The sequence below is a fragment of the Lutra lutra genome, chromosome 17 (assembly GCF_902655055.1).
Source record: "Lutra lutra chromosome 17, mLutLut1.2, whole genome shotgun sequence".
Lineage (NCBI taxonomy): Eukaryota > Metazoa > Chordata > Mammalia > Carnivora > Mustelidae > Lutra > Lutra lutra.
Genome location: NC_062294.1, coordinates 51664806 through 51685930, shown reverse-complemented (window position 1 = coordinate 51685930; position 21125 = coordinate 51664806). Strand labels below are relative to the sequence as shown.

The following is a 21125-nucleotide window of genomic DNA, read 5'->3' as shown; positions in this document are numbered from 1 at the left end:
TATTTGACTAAATTCTATTTCATGAGCACAATGACTTTCCCTGTTTATTAGACTTCGGCAGTTAAAAACAAAAACAAAACCAAAAACAAAAAACAGGCAGCCTCATCTAGAACAGTTCAAATGCCAAGGGTGAGGGTAGTTTAGTTGTTTTTTTAAATTAATTTTTAAATTTTTTTATAAACATATAATGTATTTTTATCCCCAGGGGTACAGGTCTGTGAATCGCCAGGTTCACAGACCTCACCATAGGTAGTTTAGTTTTAATGTAAGATAAATACATATTTTTTTAAACAGACTGTGTCTCTCTGGCCATATCAACTCTTGGTTCTAATCACTAAATATAGACTAATTTCCCAAAAATCACTTCTTTGCTTCTCCAAGGTCTTCAATGCTGTCATTATCTATCTCTAGCCATTTTTTCATTCTCCTCTTCCTCTTCCTCATCTTTTTCTTCTTTTTAAAGATTTTTATTTAGCTGTAAAAAAGAGAGTTTTATTTAGTTGAGAGAGAGAGAGAGAGCACAGAGGGAGAATGAGAGGGAGAAGCAGGCTTTCCAATGAACAGGGAGCTTGATGGGGGCTTGATCCCAGGACCCAGAAATCATGACCTGAGCCGAAGGCAGATGCGTAACTGACTGAGCCACTCAGGTGCCCCTATTTCATTTATTTATTTGAGAGAGAGAGAGAGAGAGCAAGACCAGGGTGAGGGACAGAGGGAGAGAATCTCAGACTCCAAGCTGAGAGTGGAATCCAACTCAGGACTCCAGCTCACAACCCTGAGATCGTGACCTGAACCAAAATTGAGTCAGATGCTCAACTGACTGAGCCACCCAAGCACCACTCTCTTTGCATCTTTAAGATCAGTTACAGCTTCTTCCTTGCTCTGGGAATTTGGGTGATCCTAAACTTTTGGGATACCTTCTTTGCTTTGTTTGACCTTTCCATATCTCTTCTGCTTTTTCGTCTCTTCCTCTTCCCCTCCTCTGCCTTGACCCTCACTAAGTCCAGCTTCTTGTTTCTGTGAATTTTCTGCAGTAAGTTTTGCAAACTCTTTTGGAACACTCTTCTCTAAGCACTGTCTGCATTTAGCAACTTCGGGCAAATATGCTCAGTGCACACTGTTGGTAGTGAACAGACTGCACCATAAAGGACTCAGGGTGGGTAGCATGCATCTAACTTGCCCGCAGGTATAGTCTCTCAGATCTCCTTGGCCATGATGCCCACCAGATTCAGAAATCCCAGCAGTCATCTCCCAAACCCAGATGGGAGCCCAGTTCCCTGCTGCCTCTGCTCCTTGAACTACCACCAGCTGAAGCGACACATGCCCAGTCAGGGCAACTTAAACAAAAGAAGTGAAGTGTGACCACTTTGGACACCGGTATAATAGGAGAAGACATAAAATGGCCAAGCCACATTTGGTCTGAGAGGTCCCCTTGGTTCTACTCTTCATATACTTGGTTAAGAAACCTCACTTTGTCCAAGTCATCTCTTTTTTGAGAGTCTAATGGACTGTCCAGTAGAACTTTCTGGGATGATGGAAATGTTCTTTTCTGCGTCAGACAATATAGTAGCCATTTGCCACAGGTAGGTATTAAACACTTGAGAAGTGGATAGTACAGCTGAGGAGCTGGATTTTAACTTAATTTAGTTGAATTTAATTTAATTGAAAGTTTCAATGGCCCCTCCTGTTAGTGGCCATTGTTTGGGCAAAAGAGCTCTAGTTTTTAATCACATCCCCTTCATTTCACTCAGTGAATTGGTTTATTGGTCGTTTTAAATATTTTATTTTTAAATAATCTTCCAACACCCAACATGGGACTCAAACTCATGTCCTTAAGATCAAGAGCCACGTACTCCACTGACAGCCAGTCAGGCACCCCTTGTGAGCTGATTTCTAATCATTTCCTTATTTTTGACACTCAAGGGCCCCAAGCAGCAGTGGATCGGGAAACCAGGAATCTGCACAGATACTAGAATCAGGTAATTGTCTAATATAGGGTGAAGCCAGGGCTGTGTAGTCGGCTGATGGAAATGTCCTGTGGTCTCCAGGTTGTGGGGGAAAGGCTCTCCCAGCTGGATGATGGAAACGCTCGGGGAGCCAGGGTATGGTCTGGGTGCCTCAGGTTGGATTGTGGGTAACACCAGGGTGAAGGGAGGTGACTTTGTCCCTTCAGCTTTTGTGCTTGTTCCTTTTATGGACTTGCCTTCCCCTGCCAACATTAGGTATTAGCTGGGCCTTGGGACCATGTAGAAATTTAGTTGTTGTGGTTCCTGCTTGAGACGAATATTGTCCCACACCAAAGCCATCCAGCCTGGCGACCTTTTAAATTTGGGGGTGCAGTTTCAGCAGTAACCAAGAACATTCTTGTGCCTTTCTTTGTCTGGATTCAAAGAACAACGCCCCTTTTCTTCCCCCTCATACCCTTCTCTCTGATGTCTGGGTTCCCAACAGGACATGTGCAATTCACAGGACACCTTCAGATCATGCTTTTTCTAACAATCCACATCTGACACATGTAATGTATATTTTTCAGAAGATACTTTCTTGGAAGAGGAGACACTCGTGCCCCTCCAGGCTCCTAAACTTTTTTCTGGGGTTGAACCAGCTTTTCATAATTATCTGTTTCTCGGACCTGAAGGAAACGTGGATATTGAGTTGATTGATGAGAGTGCAAGCAAATACAAGTAAGAATTGAAGATGCTGATTGTTTCGATCCAATTCCCTTATAAAGGAAATATATGCTGTGTGATATTTACACGTATACACCTACGTGATAGGGTACGTGATCTATCTCTTAAGACATTGGGAATTTTGTCAATATTCTCTGTATTCTATGCACTGAGTCAGTATTTTCTACCTATGTAGAATACAGAGAAATTGGGGCCCAGAGAGCTTCATTAACTCCCCAGAGTTTTCAAATGTGGTGAAAGTCCCAGATGGGTCTTGAACCCCTACCCACCCCAAACTTCACATTCCTCTGTATTTTTAGTCTCTAAATCAAAGTCCTGGTCTTCTCCCAGCACGACTATCACTCTGGCTCTTTTCAGCGTCCACTTCCCCATGGCTGGCTTCTATCTGTGGCCAGCGACGCGCCTTGGATTCTTGGTAACAGCAGCGGTGACCGTGAGGATAGCATTTGATTCTTGGAGTCTACACATGAAGTTACAGCAGGAGGAGCAGTGGATGGTGGCAGGCCCACTGTTTGATATCTCCGTGGAGCCCGAGGGGGTCATTGCTGAAATCCACCTCCCTCACATCATCGCCCTGCCAGGTAAGGAGGGGAGAAGGGGCCGTGGGGATGGTGGGATCATTGTCTGATGGCCTTTGCGGTTGTCTTTCAGCAAATGAGGTCGATATGTCTTGGTTCCACGTTGCCCATTTTAAGGATGAAGGGATGATCCTAGAGGCACCAGCCCGAGTGGAGCCTTTCTATGCCGTCCTGGAAAACCCCAGCTTCTCTCTGATGGGGATCCTGCTGAGATTGGCTAGTGGGACTGGTGTTTCAGTCCCCATCACTTCCACAGCACTGCTCTATTATCACCTTCACCCCAAAGATACTAAATTTCACCTGTACCTTATCCCCAGTGACTCCTTGCTAACGAAGGTAAGGCTGGCAGATTTTGGGGAAGTGAGAGTTACATTTTCAGCTTATCACCTTGGACCTTCTGTCTCTGTATTAAATAGAAAATGTAAGACACGGCTTTCATTGATAGAAGCATGAATCCCCCTCCATGTGGTCGATCGGCAGGTGCTGACTCTTGAGTCATAGGCAGGAATCTGCAATGGGAATTCAGTTCTACTAAAAATGGAGCTGCCTTTTCTGGCTTTTATGGAGAAGGATAAAGGGAGATGAGACTTACACGGACTGGCAGAGGGAGTCATGCAGAGATTTCATTGCAGATTTTGAAGTTAATAGTGCCCAATTTAAATACCACCCACCGGCCCCCACACCCAGTACACATACACCCCTCCAGAGTCATCCTCCTCCTGTGCAGGGACATCTCCCTCCAGCACATTCGTGAAAGACTCAGAGCCCCCCACCCTTTCCTCGGTTACTGCTGAAGCTGAGGTGCTGGTCATTGTCGCCACAGAGCTCATGTTTTCTTCGATTAAGTACCTCTTCTCTCCCTTCAGCCTTGGTGGAGAGGTTGCTGGGGAAGATTCATTTGATTTTCTTAAAATTGGTGAATTCTCCTAGAGCCCAAGAAGAGACAGGTGCATGCCTGCTGGTCATTAGCGTTGTGAGTAACTGTGGGTATTTAAAATACAAGAGAAAATATTTTAGTCTGGATGCCAAAGTTGACCGTTCCTGGAGTACACAGGAAAAGAAAACAGCAGAAAAAAAAAACAAAAAACAAAAAACAAAGAAAGTCATATGTAGCTCTTCTTTTTGTTCTGGAAACTCCCTGGTTCCCAGCCTGGCCCATGCTGCTCCTTCTTCTTTCCTGGACCCCGAATCTCACACAATCACTCGCCCCTACTTTATTGATTCAGTAGAATCAACGAGGTGGAAATGACCTCACTTTCCTGTCACCAATTTGTAAATCTAATTCTCTGCTGGACTTACTCCCCTTGGCCTCCTCCTCTGAGGACAAGGCTACCCCCTACTTGCACGAAGCCAGGGTTTGAGACATGTCCGGGATCCCTTTCTCTCTTGCCTTTCCCAGGAGGACACCACACCTGGACGGATCTTCTCTCATGTTCTTTGTCAGTCTCTATTACCCTGGCGTCCCATTTCCTTCAGCCACCCCAGATGAACGCTAGCTACCGTATTACAGAGATGCTTTCCTTCTCATATAGTTTTCATTTTTCTCTTCTTCTTTTTAAAAACCTTTTAATTTATTTATCTTATTTTTTAAATTAACATAGAATTTATTATTTCTTTCAAGGGTACAGGTCTGTGATTTATCAGTCTTATATATATAATACCCAGTACCCATTACAACACTTACCCTCCCCAATGACCATCACTCAATACCCCAATCTCCTACCTTTTCCTCCCCTCCAGCAATCCTCAGTTTGTTTCCTAAATTAAAAGTCTCTTAGGGGGGCGCCTGGGTGGCTCAGTGGGTTAAGCCTCTGCCTTTGGCTCAGGTCATGATCTCGGGGTCCTGGGATTGAGCCCCACATTGGGCTTCTGCTCAGCAAGCAGTCTGCTTCTCCCCCGACCCACCCCAACTCTCTCTGTCTGCCTCTCTGCGTGCTTGTGATCTTTGTCTGTCAAATAAATAAATACAATCTTTTTTTAAAAAAGTCTCTTAGGGTTTGTCTCCCTCTCTGATTTTGTCTGGTTTCATCTTTTCCTCTCTTCCCCCATGATCTTGTATGGTTTCTTAATTTACCTATCAGTGAGATCATATGATAGTCGTCTTTCTCTGATTGACTTATTTCTCTTAGCATAATACCCTCTAGTTCCATACATGTTTTTGCAAATGACAAGATTTCATTTTTTTGATGGCTAAGTAGCATTCGTGTGTGTGTGTGTGTGTGTGTGTGTGTGTGTGTGTGTGTGTGTATAAATATATATTTGGAGATATATATATCCTTCATCCTTCGATGGACATCTGGGCTCTTTCCTTAGTTTAACTATTGTGGCCATTGCTGCTATAAACATTGGGGTGCAGGTGCCCCTTTGGATTACTACATTTGTATCTTGGGGTAAATACCCAGTAGTGCAATTGCTGGGTTGTAGGGTAGCTCTATTTTCAGCTTTTTGAGGAACCTCCATACTGTTTCCCAGAGTGGCCACACCAGCTTGCATTTTCAGCAGCAGTGTAAGAGGTTTCCCTTTCTCCACATCCTCGCCAGCATCTGTCGTTTCCTGACTTGTTAATTTTAGCCATTCTGACTGGTGTGAGGTGGGATCTCACTGTGGTTTTGATTTGTATTTCCCTGATGTCGAGGGATGACGAGCATTTTTTCATGTGTCTGTTGACCATTTGAATGTCTTCTTGGCAGAAATGTTTGTTCCGTCTTCTGCCCATTTCTTGATTGGATTATTTGTTCTTTAGTTGTCGAGTTTGATAAGTTCTTTATAGATTTTGGATAATAGCCCTTTATCTGATTAGACATTTGTAAATAGCTTCTCCCATTCTGTAGGTTGTCTTTGGTTTTGCCAACTGTTTCCTTTGCTGTGCAAAAGCTTTTTATCTTGGGGCGCCTGGGTGGCTCAGTGGGTTGAAGCCTCTGCCTTCGGCTTGGGTCGTGGTCTCGGGGTCCTGGGATCAAGCCCGGCGTCGGACTCTCTGCTCAGCGGGGAGCCTGCTTCCCTCTCTCTCTCTCTCTCTCTCTGCCTACTTGTGATCTCTGTCTGTCAAATAAATAAATAAAATATTTGAAAAAAAAAAGCTTTTTATCTTGATGAAATCCTAATAGTTCACTTTTGCCCTTGCTTCCCTTACATTTGGAGACATGTCTAGCAAGAAGTTGCTGCTGCTGAGGTCACAGAGGTTGCTGCCTATGTCCTCCTCCAGGGTTTTGATGGATTCCTGTCTCACATTTAGGTCTTTCAAACATTTTTATTGTATTTTTGTGTCCGGTGTAAGGAAATGGTCCGTTTCATTCTTCTGCATGTGGCCCTCCAATTTTTCCAACATAACTGGTTGAATAGACTGTCTTTTTCCCATTGGATATAGAGGGATTGGGGTAAGAGGGTGATGGCCATTGGGAAGGGCAAGTGTTGTAATGAGCACTGGGAATTATGTATGACTAATGAATCACTGACCTCTACCTCTGAAACTAATAATAATAAAAATAAATAAAACTAAAAATAAATCCCCTCATGTACAGGGGCATATCCATATATATAATATATGAATATAAATATACAACTCTTAACATCAGTTGAATCATATCATACATGCTACTTAATACAATATACCAAGAGCTTTGTGTGCCATTACTTTTGCTTATTTACTTTTAGCTTTGCTCCCTGATTTACTTCTGCTGCTTCTTCCTCAGGCAATAGATGAAGAAGAAACTAAGTTTCATGGTGTGCGTCTGCAGACCTCACCCCCCGTGGACCCCCTGTATTTTGCTTCCCGTTATATTGTGTCTGGTTCAGCTCACCTGGAAATAATACCTGAGGTCAGTAGAATTTGAACCTAACTCAAATTTCACTCGGGTTTCAAAATATTTTGTACTTTTGAAAAAAAAAACATAGAAGACCAGTAGAGAGTCAGTAGTTCAGGTGATTATTCTCTGAACCATATTCTGATAAGAGGAAAGGTAAGCTGAAGACTACCTTTCCTTCCATGGAATAATACTATTTCCTAGAATTGTAAACGTAAAAGATCATTGACCATTTACCTCTGTTTTTTTCTCAACCGGCCATAAGACTGTATAGTAAATGGATAATATTTCAGTGGCCAGTTCACTGCAGGCAAACAGGCCTTTACACTCGCCCCACCAATCCCCTGAAGCTTTAAGTCAAATGGTGTCTTTCCTCTAGGAGCTGAAATTATCCTACAGGAGTCCTGGAGAAATCCAGGTGTTCTCTAAAGTCTATGCTGGGAAGATAGAGGAAACGATTGAGCTTGAAGTTACTGAGAAAAGACACAAGACTTTGGTCTGGCATACTTTGGTGAAGCCAGGTAGGTAAAAATATGAGGCTGAAATTCGGGGCAGGGGGAGGAAAAAATCATGCACCTCTCCCCTTGGTTGTAGTGAAGTGTGTCAGAGGAGAAGGTCTGTTTATGGTCCCAACGCAGAGAAGAAAATAAATCTACTGCCAGTTGATAGTCCATGTTGAGTTGAAACAAGTGTTGGCAGTGATCATGTGTGCCTGGGATAGGGATGCCTTTGATGTCGAGTACTGGACCCTCTCATACCTAGCAGGTAGTAAATGGGAGATGCTAATTATAAGAATCAGAAGGAGCAGAAAGTTGATTTAACTCTATCTTCTGGCCAAGTGTATAATTGTTGTCATACACAGAGTCTAAGCAGCTGCTGAGGAAAGAGGAACACAAAATCTATCAAAACTTTAAACACATCAGGGCTTCTAGAAAGAAAATGTGAGAACATGTGGAAGGCTTCATGGTAAACACAGTTTATTTATTTCCCAAATGGTGGCTCCAATCTGCAAATATCCCCCAACTTATATGTGTGTTAAACGTATAAATTCTGCACTATCACAATCCCAGTATTATAGCATTTAAAGTATATCCTCAATTATTGTTCAAATGTACTCATTTAATGGTGGTATTTCGTGTCTAAAATACATTTGCCTAGAAAATATATGTAGAGAAGTACGATAATTTTACTGTAGCTTTCACATTTCCTCACATATTTGCTTAGAAATAGAAAGAATATTGGGAAAAAAGTACTCCTCCCTCTGATGCATTTCCAGACAGTGAGTGACCTTCTACTTATTTGGGTTCCATTAGTATATCGATGTTCCAATGGGATCCTTAACGTAGGAAATGGAATTAAATTATTTTTGTGCATCATATCAAAGACTAGAGAAACTACAGAAGTACCTTGCTGGCTCATTCATAAGAACCTGGGCCTCTTGACCTAGGCATTGTGAGTTTGATTTCTATGTTGGGTGTAGAGATTACAAAAAAAAAAAAAAATCTTAAAAAAAAGAGAAATAAAGGTAAATGGTTTATTTCATTCTCCCAACTTTTCCTTCTTTCCTAGTGGACCTCCAGTTTCCTGCTCCTTCATCCCCTTCTCCCCCTTCAGGTGAGTGCAGTGTCCACACCAAACTTCAGAGGGATGGGTCTGATTTCAGGAGGTTTTGAGGGGTGTGATGTGGCTCAGTGAGGGATCCTACCTTCTCTTCAGTTACAGAGACTGAGTGCTATCGGACACAAAGAAGGAGTCTGAGCCACTTGAGCGAATTCATGGGAGCGTTTAATAAGCAGACTCTGAGCCTGCAACCACGTCTTATGGAAAATATCTTGCAACTGATGAACTCTCAGTGAAAGTAGTTCGATATGGCTAGAGATGAAACTTGAGAGGGATAGAGGACACATGAGACCAGAGGCAGGCAAGAAACAGAAGTTGAAAGCAGAAGGATGATGGCTGAACTCTTTCGGTCCTTAGGCTGAAGGCAAAGGGGGACTTAGGAAAGGTGGGTAGTAATGCACTCACTGTTCTGAACAGTGTGGATGACTGTGGGTGGGCAATGGACAGGAAGTGGGAGCCGGGTTAGGAGGCTGTTGTGAAAACTGGGAACAGGGATTAGCTGGGAATTGGTTAAGGTTACTGGAGTTGATAGGTAGCAGAGAAAGAAATTATTCAAAGTAAGGAGTCAAGGGGCACTGGCTGGCTCAGTCAGAAGAACATGTGACTCTTGATCTTGGGTAGTTGTGAGTTCAAGCCCCACCTTGGGGGTAGAGATTATTAAATAAGAAGAAGAAACTTTTAAAAAATAAATAAATAAAATAAAAGGAGTCAAGATTCAGAGGACTGCATTCTGCCTTCTGTGCTGTTGGCTTTGATTGTCAGTCTCCACACAGTAAAAGTGACAGGCCTCCTGTCCCAAAACAGATTATCCAGGAGGAGAAAGGGAACATCTCCTGATCCCTCTTACTCCTCAGGTGTCACACTGGCTTGAAATGGCACAAACCCACTTCCTGGCCAACTGGTGTTATGGTCAGGGGGCCCAGAGAGGCAGATGAGCTACAGAAAATCAGACCCCACACCTGGAGTTGTAATTGGGTTCAAACCCAATCACAGATCTTGGTTAAGAATGAGGTAAAGATGGGATAGGTGGGTGGCTCAGTCAGTTAAGTGCCTGCCTTTGCCTCAGGTCAAGCTCCTAAAGTCCTGGGATTGAGTCCCACATCAGGTTCCTTGCTCACTGGGGAGCCTGCTTCTCCTCTTGCTTCTCCCCCTGCTTGTGTGCGCTCTCTCTCTCTCTCTGACAAAGAAATAAAATCTTCTTTAAAAATAAAAAAAATCAGCAGCCTGAAAAATAAAAAGAAGAATGAGGTAAAGATGATTTCACAAAGGAAACTGAAAGGATTTATGTAGGTGGTGAGTGTGTAGCACTAAGAAGACGTCTCTACCCTTCCTCTTCTACAAGCTCTTGAGTGAGAGCTATCTACCATCTGGTGTCAGAAGGATGAAACCCACCCTTGTGTGCTCTCTCTAGAACACACTTCAGAAGCTGCTGCCAGCCCACGTCTTGCGTCAGATCATTCTGGCCAGCATGTACTGTGAAGCCTGATATCTCTCTCCCCCTCTTTGCCGTTTGGCCTGGTGGCATCTTGTATTTAATACCAGAATCCTACTCCTCGAAATCCTCCTCTGATACTAACCTTCTGTGGAGACTTTGCTTGAAAGTCTAGTCATCCCCCTCCTTTCTGATCCAAAGTCTATGACTGCATTTTGCAAGAGCTGGAATTATGGTGATAAAAATAATCATGATGATAAACGCATTTTGCTGAATGCCTGTAGCGTGCTAAATAGTCAGGGTACATATATGTGTGCATTATACTCACCAGTTCTGTCAATGCACTTTGGCTGGCTTCCCCAGAGAATCATAGAGGAGCATCAGAGCAAACATGGCAATGGCCCAAAGTAGCAGTCCTGTATGGAATGTAGCCGGAGACAGACACACACCCCGCACTCATGGGGTTTCTATTCCAGCAGGTGAAAACAGCAAATCTGATTTCAAAATACAGTGATGGATGTGTTCCAAAGGAAAATTAGAGGGATTTAGGAGAGGATAAGACAGAGGGCTCTTACCTTGAGGGAGCTGAAAAAGTTTCAGAGTGCATCCTGGAGAGAAAAAAGAAGTGAAGTTTATGTCGATTTAGGAAGATTGAATAGAATTGCTAAACAAATGGGTGAGGTAAAAACAATGAAGGAAGAAAGAACAGGTTAAGCTAAGAACATTTCTGTGAGAGCAACTGAAGTCGTTCAAATCAAGGAGTCACAGAATGTACACTTCCAATGACTTTTCAATGGAAACACCAAAACTTCATAGAAATCATATTGTTAAATTAAGCTGTTTAGTTTGGTCGCATATGACGTTGATGATCTGAGCCACTGTTGTTTAGAACAAAAGTTCTAGAGGCACGAGTTGTACATAGAAAGCAGTCACGCTTTTGGGTGCTTGGGTGGCTCAGTTCAAGCATCCAGCTCTTGATTTTGGCTCAGGTCATGATCTCAGGGTTGTGATACTGAGCTCCCCATCAGACTCCATGCTGGGCATGGATCCTGCTTAAATTTCACTCTCTCTCTCTCTTCCTCTGCCCTTCTCCCCCAGCTTGTGCTCTGTGTCTCTCTCAAAAAAAAAAAAAGCCAAAAACCCCAATCATGTCTTTAATGAAGAAACTGACAAAAACCCCAATCATGCCTTTAATGAAGGAGCTGAGGAACAAGAAAGCAATGTTATTTGGCCAAGGTCACACAGGTTTTATATGCAGGCACCAAACTGCACCCTGAGTCAGCAGGAAGTATGTTCTCTCCAGTGCTTCCGGTGCCTTCTGTGTTGTGCTTAGCCAGCTAAATCCCTTTCTGCACAGTTTATCAGAAGACTCTTGAGGGTAGGGAGGTAGCCTAGTCCACCTGGACCTCTGGTATCATTCGTACCAATGTATGAACTTCAAGATTGTTAGAAGGGTGAATAGATGAATGTAGAGCAAGATAAAGCTGTCTCTAGAGTTCCAGTGAAAACCAGAAAGTAACGAAGAGATGCTCAAAGCTTGGAGGGGAGGGGGACTGAAGAAGAGGGATCTTTGAGTTTCCCTAAATTCAAAGACCCTGAGAATGGACAGCATATCCCGAGTCCTTTGGGACAGGACTGAATAGGCTGTGTGTGTGTAAGATCTGGGCAACAGGCAAAACACAATGAGCAACATCTCCACACAGAATATGTCTTTAAGGAGTGCCTGGGTGGCTCAGTCAGTTAAGTGTCTGACTCTTGATCTCAGTTCAGGTCTTGACTCAGGGTCATGGATTCAAGCCTCATGTTGGGATCTCTATTACCCCTGGGATGGAAAGGAAGAAAGAAAAAGAAAGAAAGAAAGAGAGAGAGAGAGAGAGAGAAACATGACATTAAGCTGGGCAAACGTCCTGAACGACTTAAGTGATCTGTCCTTTTCTGAGTCTGCAACTCTTTCTTGTGTCCAGTTGAGATCTTTATGAAGGAGCACCGCCGGCACCTGCAGGCCAGGCTGGGGGACCTGAACGGAGTACTAGATGATCTTCAGGACAGTGAGGTCTTCACCGAGGAAGAGAAGGAGCTGGTGCAGCAATTTCCAACACAGCAGAGGAAGAATGAGACCCTCCTGAGGATGGTGGAGAAGAAAGGGCCCCAGGCCCTGGATATACTCTTCAGAAGCCTTCAGCAAAGAGATCCTTACCTGATGTCCTACCTCAGCCAGCAGAGTTTACAACAGTGACTCAGGCCAATACTCAGGAAGAGACAATCCAGTATTCTGCACTGAAAATGGATAAACAGGGATGCTTGGGTGGCTCAGTTGTTTAAGCATCTGACTCTTGATTTCAATTGCACTCAGCTCGGAGTTTGCTTGAGATCCTCTCCCTCTGCCTCTCCTCCCACTCTCACTCTCTCTCAAGTAAATTAAATCAATCTTAAAAGAAAAAAAGAAGGAAAATGATTAAAGAGACATGTATCATTGAGTTCAGTGTCCAAGACTAAAGAGATCCAGGTGACACCCAGCCATCACACAGGTTTTACTGAGGACTGATGTGTAACTAGGCAGATACCTATTTCTGTATCCTCATATCTTCCCCTCAACAATATCTCAAGAGAGTAGGAATATTCATACTAAATATTTTTTAAGCCAGATTTAAAAAATTCCTATTTAACCTATTGACCTATTTCTTGGAAATCTGGGCAGAGGAAGGCAAGGCCATGTGTGGTTATGATTGACAGGACCCAGGGAGACCAAGTCTCCTGAGTCACGTGAGAAGCAATTCCAGTGAACATTACATCTGAGCTGTTACCTGCTCAGAACAGAAGCCAGGAAGGCTTACGAAACACTCCCTGTTGAGGATGTTCATGACATTGATGAGCTTTAATTTTTTTTTAATATGCTGTGTCTTTCACATTTTATCCGTTGCTATTTCTACTAGAATGATGAAGTCCCTTCATGGAATAGAGCTCAGGAGTGGAAGCAAATGCCAATGTTGTCTGAGAACTTTGGCCTCTGGTATATAGGCTGGTACCAGGAATGGGCACATTCTGGGTTACACAACTTCATGGAACAGCTCTGTGGATCGCAGAGGCGGAGTATGGATGAATGGTGTCCACAGAAGCAGTGAGGGGGAAAAGGAGGAGCATCCAGTGGTTGTGAGGGAGGCCCTCCTGGCAGGTATGTCACAGAAATAGGCAGAGCCTGCCATTGGGGTTCTGCCATTGGACCCTGCCATTTTGTATGCGTCCCAGCTGCCTTTGGACCAGTGTTTGCGTGACATAAGTAATGATATCCTCTGACTTTGAGCCCAGTTATTTCCTTGTATTTGAAGAGAGTTTGTGGAAGACAGCCTAGAGTTGGGTCAGTTGGCTTTTGGGTTTTTTTTTTTTTAACCCATTTTGACAACGTCTGCTCTTAAAGTGACGTGTTCAGCCATTCGCATTTAACATAATTCTTGTGTGGTTAGGATTTAGCCTAGGGCAGCCCTTTTTGTATTTGTTTTCTGTCTATTCCCCTTGTGCTGCATGGCTGTCTTTCCTTTCTTGGCTTTTTTAGGGCTTACTTGAAGAGTGTTTAGTATTCCACCTTAATTTATCTATTGTGTTTTTTATGGCACATGGTTCTGTATTTCTTAGTGAATGTGTTATAGATGAAGAGATACATCCTGAATGCGTCCTTCCTCATATCCATAGTGTGCAAATTAAAGTGGAATCTAGAAACCTTAGCACCATTTTGGCCATGGTACCTTTTATGACCTAGTTGTTTTCAATATTACTCTCTATATAATAAGGTCCCAATCAGAAGAATGGACTCTATGTTTTTTACTTCCCTTTTTAAAAAAAGATTTTATTTATTTATTTTAGAGAGAGATAAGGACAGACCATGAGTTGAAGGAGGAGTAGGGGACAGAGAGAGAGAGAGACAGAGAATCTCAGGCAGACTCAGTGCTAAGCACAGAACCTGAGGCAGGGCTCCCTCTCTTGATTCTGAAATCACGACCTGAGCCGCAATCAAGAGTCAGACACTTAACGGACTAAGCCAAATAATACCCATGTTCTCTAACTTTCAATTGCTGAGTATGTTTTAAAAACCCATGAGGAATGTCATCTATGATATGTGCCCTGATATTTACCATTTATGTTGTGTTTCTTGTAATCCTGATACTCTACATTTCACTGAACTTCTTTTGGCAATTCTTTTTTTAAGCTTATTTTTTCTGTGATCTCTACACCCAACAAGGGACTCAAACTCATGACCCTGAAGTCAAGACTTGCAGGCTCTACTGACTGAACCAAACATGCACAACCACAATTCTCTTAAAGCAGATCTCCTGACTATGGATTCACTTAATTTCCCTTCATCTAGAGATGTCTTTATATTGCTTTTATTCCTGAAAGATATTTTTGCTGAACATAATGGCAGTTCTTTTCTTCAGCTGTTTATTTCTGGTTTTCATGGTTCCTAATGAGAAATCTGCCGTCATTTAGATTGCTTCCCTATATGGAATGTATCATTTTTCTCTGGCTGTTTTCAAGATTCGTTTTCTTTGTCTTTAGTTTTCAATAATTAGATTATGATACATCTGGGTATGGATTTCTTTGGGTCTGTCCTACTTGGAATTCACTTAATTCCTGAAATTTGTAAGTTTATATTTTTTCAGCAAACTTGAAAATTTACCAATATTATTTTTAAAGATATATATTAAATATACATATATGCTAAATGTGTGTGTGTGTGTGCTCACGTGTGTATTTACTTCCATGTCTTGGGGATATATATATAGATATAGATATATCTTTTTAATTTTTTTTTTAACTAGGCTCCATAACCTGTGTGGAACTCATCATGGGGTTTGGCTTGAACTCATGACTCTAAGATTAAGACCTGAGCCAAAATCAAGAGTCATATGCTTAATTGACCGAGCTACCCAGCACCCCTAAGTATATTTTTTTCAATCCTGCATTTCTTTCTCCTCTCCTTGAGGGACTCTGATGGTATGAATGTTAGGTTTTTGTTGTTGTCCCTAAGTTCTCTGAGACTTGTTTTCCTATTATCTCCTCTCGTTCTGATTGCATAACACTGATTTATTTATTTATATATATTTTTAAAGATTTCATGTATTCACTTATTTATTTAGAGAGAGTAAGAGAGCAGGACAAGTGGGGTGTAGAGGAGAGGGAGAGAGAGAATCTCAAGCAGACTCCATGCTGAGGGCAGAACCTGACCCGGGGCTGGATCCCAGGACCCTGAGATCATGACCTGAATTGAAATCAAGAGTCAGACACGTAACCATCTGAGCCACCTAGGTGCCCCTTTCTTTTCTTTTGCTAGTAAACTTCTTGCCCTGGCCTCCTTCTGTCTAAAAAACCTTCCATTTTTGTACCACTCCTCTGAGCCCATCTCTCTACTAGAAGGGATGCTGCCTGACACATGGATCATTGAATAAAGCTAATTAGTTGAATTTTTGTTCTCAAAGGAGGTTGTTTCCATGTCTTCATTACTGTGAATAATGTGTCAATGAATGTGGGGCCCAGGTAGCTCTTTGAGAGGCTGATTTCATTTCCTTCAGATAGATACACAGAAGTGGGGACAATCTGGTTGTCCTATTTTTGATATTCTGAGGGAGCTCCATACTATCAACTCACTATCAACTATACCCCTCCAACTGGGCACGAGGGTTTCTTTTTCCCCACATCCTCAACACTTGTTATTGCTTTTCTTTTTTATAAGATTTTATTTATTTATTTATTTGACAAACAGAGATCACAAGTAGACAGAGAGGCAGGCAGCGGGATGGGGAGGGGGAAGCAGGCTCCCCACTGAGCAGAGAGCCCAATGTGGGGCTCAATCCCAGGACCCTGAGATCATGACCCAAGCCAAAGGCAGAGGCTTAATGACTGAGCCACCCAGAAGTCCCTGCTTTTCTTTCTGATAAGAGCCATTCTAACAGTTGTAAGGTGATATTTTATTGTGGTTTTTATTTGCATTTCTTTGATTTCATGTACACCCTTCACAGGTGGCTTTTCTTTGGAAAATGCAAGTGCCTGACTTAAACTTTGCTTGCCAAGGCATCCATGTCCAAGACAAACACAGTTATCTCAAGAAACACCCGGCCAGGGGCCCCCAGGTGGCTCAGTCAGTTAAGCATCTGCCTTTGGCTCAGGTCAGGATCTCAGGGTCCTGGGATCGAGTCCTATATCGGGCTCCTTGCTCAGCGGGGAGTCTGCAGCAGGTTCTCCCGATGTGTACAACGTGTATGGCATGTGCAAGGTGTGAGTGGACGTCAGAAATGAAATCCGGGGATGTGTGCTGTGTGGATAACCAGGACATAATCCATTAACGAGGTCCAGGTGGGAAGCATCTGTCTGTCTCCACCCACCAGATGTACATTTCATAACAGGAGATACCTTGTCTTACTTGTTACTGGAATCTCAACCTGCAGAACATCACAGACACTCAATAAATGCTAGCATAATAAACAAAAGAGAGAATGAATCCTTCTGACTGCTCCCTGGGAAAAAACAAAGCTCAGCCCCCATTCCTCTTTCTCTCATTCTCCCTTCCAGCCTTGTATTTGACAGCGGCGGGGGCGGGGGGTTCCTCCTTTGGGCTGACACTGCCTCTTGAGGCTTCTGCTTCCTGGGAACATGGGTGACAAGCACAGTTGTTTTACGTAGTTTTTGTGAGGAATAAATGTGGCATGCGTGGAGGGCATTAGGAGAACACTGGACATGTGTCGTGTTCAATAAACGACGGCACCAGTGATGAGTGTTGAGATGGGATTTTTCAGCCAACAACTTTCATGGCCCCTGCTATGGGCTGGCCCACGCTGGGGACACAGAAGTGAGTAAGGCATGGTCCCTCCAGGAGTGCACAGCCTGGTGGGTGTAACAGACACACACACAATCATAATGCCAGGTAGTTGCACCCTGTAATGGATACTTGACACATGATGGACTAAAGGAGCAGAGCGAATACCCCTGAATTTCCTTAGCAATGATGCTGATGCTGAAGGATGTGGGTGTGTCCAGGAACATAGCGGGAGGAGAGGAGGAGTTCTAGATAGAAAAACAGCATCCCGCCTTACCAGAATGAACAATGAGGAACCCAAAGGACATGACAAACTCATTCTTTACTTTGTCACTAAACCTGCCTCCCTGAAATTTGCCAGACATTGGTTCTTTCTCTCTCACTCCTCCCTCTTCTCTCAGGCAGTCTCTCGCTTACATTCTCAATCTTATGTCCTGGGGAAATGACAGAGAGTGATGTACATGTTCCGTATCTGATTGGGGTGTTGATCACACAGGTGATTATATTTGTCGAAACTCATACTAGACATTGAAGATCTGTGCATTTCACTCTATATAGCTTTAAAAAAAAAAAAAGCAACCAACCAACCAACCAACTGATCAAAACAAAACAAAACAAAACAGTGAATGTAGAATAGAAGTCAGAAATCACATGTAGTCCAAGCAGAAGAGGACTGTACTCCCTTCCTTCTGGTGTCTGTACCTCTATTAACGCATCCATCATTACCTGATTATGCTAGAGCAAGCTCAACAACATGGAGAACACCCATACTAGTGCCCCATAGTTTTTAATGTTTACCCAATGCCTGTGTGAGAAGCATGATACTCTACTCACTAACTCTATGGGCTTTGGGCATATTAGTTCCCTTCTCTGAACCCAGTACAATACAATGGGGGTAAGAAAACCAACCTTGCCAGGGTTGAATGAGCTGATGTCATTAGTGCTAATGTTATATCCCTTCAACAAATTCCCAAACTGAGATACAAAGAGGCTAAGAAACTTGTCAAAGGTTACAGCTGTACATAGTAGAGCTGGGGTTAATAATAAGTCAACTTGATTGCAAAGCTGTCTTATTCACTGGATGAAACTGATTGAATATCTTATCATATCTATCACTCTCTTCCCTCCCTCCCTCTGTTCCTGAATGCAAGAGCCCAGTGTGCCCATCCACAGTCCCCACAACCTCTGTCCTCACTTTGGACCTCAGTCCCTTGGGATGTCTCTAGGATGGATGGATTCCACGTCTTCAAAGACCCTTTGGAGGCTCGAAGATAAAGATTCATGTTACCAATATGGCATTATGGGTCTGGTCTCTGAAGATCTGAATTCACTTCGGGCTCAACTACACGTAGTTCAAAATACCTTACATGGTTCCAACCTCCACAAGCCACGCTTAGCTCATCTACAAAACGGGATGTAACTGGGCGCTGTTTTCTCAGAACTATCAAGACCCAGAGTTGAGAAGAAAAAAAAACCCAACATCAACCTCCAGTGTAAGGTCAGAGAATCACCAGCAGTCGGGGCAGGTCTCCTGGTCCTGGTGGGGCCGGCCCGAGAGCCCAAGTTCAGCAGAATCTCTGCTACACCCTTTCCACCTCCCAATTTCAGGAGAACTGACTGAAAGAAAGACGTTGCCTTTTCGGAGAGAAATTCATGACCATCAGCTTTCCCCTCCCTTAATATCCTCATGAGGAGAAAGAATAAGAATTTGGGGGGTTCCTCCAAAGGAGACCAGATTAACACCTCCTTGGCCACTGAACTCAGTGCCTTACCTTTGTGCTCCCAGAACAGGAAATAACATGTGACCCTGATATTTTCATGGGACACAGGACTCTACCTAGAATAAAGACGGCGTGTCCTCGACCCTCCTTCATCCCGCTGGGGTAGTATGACCAAGCTCTGGCCAACAGGATGTGAGCGGCAGTGATGGCATTTAAGCCTGGAAGGCAAGATGGCGGCCACCTTCCTCCAGATGTGAAAAAGGGCCTTAAGCATGGCAGAACGACGAGACAGAAGCAGCTTGGGTGCTGATCTGCCCTGGACAGCTTATGTAAGACTGTTCAGTGACATAAAAAGGTATTTCTCTTGTATTTAAGGTAATACTCTGTTCTGGGGTTTCCCTGCTCAGTGCAGCCTACTTCAGGAAGTGGGATTATTATCCCCATTCGATAGAGGACAAATAGGAGGTACAGAATGGTTAAGTAATTTGGCCAGCGTCACGAGGCAGGAGTGGCAGAGCTGGGATCTGAACCTGGAAGGTCTGCCTTGAGAACTGGGGTTGGAGGTTCTCCCAGGTCTTCCCTGCCCTAGGCATTGGGACAGGCCATCTCTTTCCAAGACCTTTCCAGGTGGGGGAGTAGTGACAGACGTTCCCACAGCCTCCACCACCAAATATGCACTGTTCTCTCCATCCCCACAGTGCTGAACCCACCTCATGCATGTGCTTGCCCAGCCTCCTCCCACCCCCTACCCCCACCTCAGCGTCCTGCCTCTAGTGCATCCCATCCCCCATGTGGCTCTAGAGGAGTCTCTCTCTCCAACCTTCAGTGCCGTCCCTCCCCCTTTCCTGCTCACATTCCTCCCATGGCTCCCCAGCTCCCATAGGAGAAAGCCCAGCTCCTTAATCTGGCCTTCAAAGCCCTTCACAGAATGGCTTCTGGAACTGCATGGTTTCTTCCTCTTTTGAGTTCCCTCTCTCCAGCTAGCTCAACCATCAGCAAGTACTAAGGACAAATCATAGCTGACAGCACCAGGACCTCCCTCTAGAGCCTCCTGGAGGACCCACTGGTCCCTCACACGCATGACATATATGCTGATCTCGGAGTTTTCCTGCAAACCCATTCCTCTTCCGGGGGTCCTCATCCATGGACAGTCTCATGGTTCACCAGTACCAGACCAGATCCCCAGGGAGGTCTTCCTCCTCTTCCTCCTCCTCACTACCCTTCCCCCACGTGTCCTCCCTATACCCCACCCCTCTTGCGTTTTCTTTCTGCCTTGTATCCTCCCTTGTGTCCCCACAACCCCTGCCCCAGTTCAGCTCTCCTCTCCCTCTGGATCTCACCCCAGGCTCCTCTCTGGCCTCCTCGCCTCCAGTCTTCCCCACTCTAGTCCATCCCCACCATGGCCCCAGAAGGCTTTCTTCACCCAGGGCTGATCTCGCCCCCTCTCCTAATCACGGCAACCCCGGGGCTCCCCAGCACCTGGGACTGCGTTAGCCCCCTGCACCCTCTCCACATAATTCTCGATGTATTTGCCTGTGGGCCTTACATTCCAATGGCAGCCTCTCCTTCTCTAAGTAGGTCCTTAACTTTTCCGCCAAGGAGCACTAAGCAAACTGTCTTCCCTCCGTATGGTATATGCCCTCAGAGCCTCGGTCAGAATTCAGCTCCTGCTTCAAACTAGTTCCTGACGCACACTCTTCCAGACCCTCCCTGCTCATACACGCTGAGGTCATCCCAAGCACTGCCCGAATCTCCCCACACAAACAATGGTCTCTCCCAACCAATTCTATCCCCCTCACCGGACACACAATGAGCCCACCGACCGCCACCTTCCGCGTCCACACCCGGTGAACTCGCTCATCCATCCAGAGGCCCCGCTTTTCTCGACAGAGGTCTTCCAAGCCCCGCCCCACCCTTCAAACTAGTGTCTCCTGAAAGCCTCTTCCCTTTATCCCGCACTCCCCCCACCCCAGCATTTACCTATGGACCGATGGTCCCGCCCGGCGAAACGTCCCTGCCCTATCCAAGGCCCACTCCTCCCCTCCTGTGCTGGAAACTTGGTGTGTCCCAGGATGGCGTGCAGGACCGGGGACCGGGTGAGACCATTACCCGAGGGAGGGGTGACGCAGAAAGGGAGTCCCAGTTCAACAAGGGACGGACGGGACCGCTGGCTCCCCTGGTACCTTTCAGATTCAACCGGTGTCTCCCCAGACTTCGCCACCCCCCAATCGCTGCCTCCACCTCACTTAGTGCTGCGGTCTTCCCCTTTCCCGCCAGGTACAGGGCGGTTCACAGGAACCTCCACTGACGGGGGAAACTCGGGGCAGAAGCGCTTCCGGTTGCCCCAGTACGCCTGCGTGGCGCATTTCCGGAAGCCCGGCCGGTGTCCGTAAAGATGTTGATCCGGGCTGACAAATAGTGGGAGACCCTCCCCATGCAGCTTCACTAACGGACAGCCCACATCTTTAGGTTCTCA

General features: G+C 44.7%; 1 protein-coding gene and 1 long non-coding RNA gene across 3 annotated transcripts in view; one reads left to right on the top strand and one right to left on the bottom strand.

The window, feature by feature from the left end:
• The window catches only part of CARD8 (caspase recruitment domain family member 8), an 81232-nt gene extending 68765 nt beyond the window's left edge, over nucleotides 1-12467 (top strand). Inside the window, exons 5-12 of the mRNA XM_047711461.1 lie at nucleotides 1924-1979; nucleotides 2534-2684; nucleotides 3048-3271; nucleotides 3342-3604; nucleotides 6961-7086; nucleotides 7451-7592; nucleotides 8641-8685; nucleotides 12088-12467. Coding sequence (XP_047567417.1) covers nucleotides 1924-1979; nucleotides 2534-2684; nucleotides 3048-3271; nucleotides 3342-3604; nucleotides 6961-7086; nucleotides 7451-7592; nucleotides 8641-8685; nucleotides 12088-12359 — 1279 coding nt within the window. The 3' untranslated portion in view covers nucleotides 12360-12467. The remainder of the gene's footprint in view (nucleotides 1-1923; nucleotides 1980-2533; nucleotides 2685-3047; nucleotides 3272-3341; nucleotides 3605-6960; nucleotides 7087-7450; nucleotides 7593-8640; nucleotides 8686-12087) is intronic.
• LOC125089327 (uncharacterized) lies at nucleotides 8588-20955 on the bottom strand. 2 transcript variants are annotated; one of them, XR_007123918.1, is made up of 4 exons: nucleotides 20833-20955; nucleotides 10699-10731; nucleotides 10452-10617; nucleotides 8588-9481 (listed from the first exon to the last, which is right to left on the bottom strand). It is a non-coding gene; the product is annotated as an uncharacterized LOC125089327 (long non-coding RNA). The 2 variants fall into 2 exon arrangements; XR_007123917.1 differs by having other exon boundaries at nucleotides 20759-20946.
• Nucleotides 20956-21125: the final 170 nt, after the last annotated feature.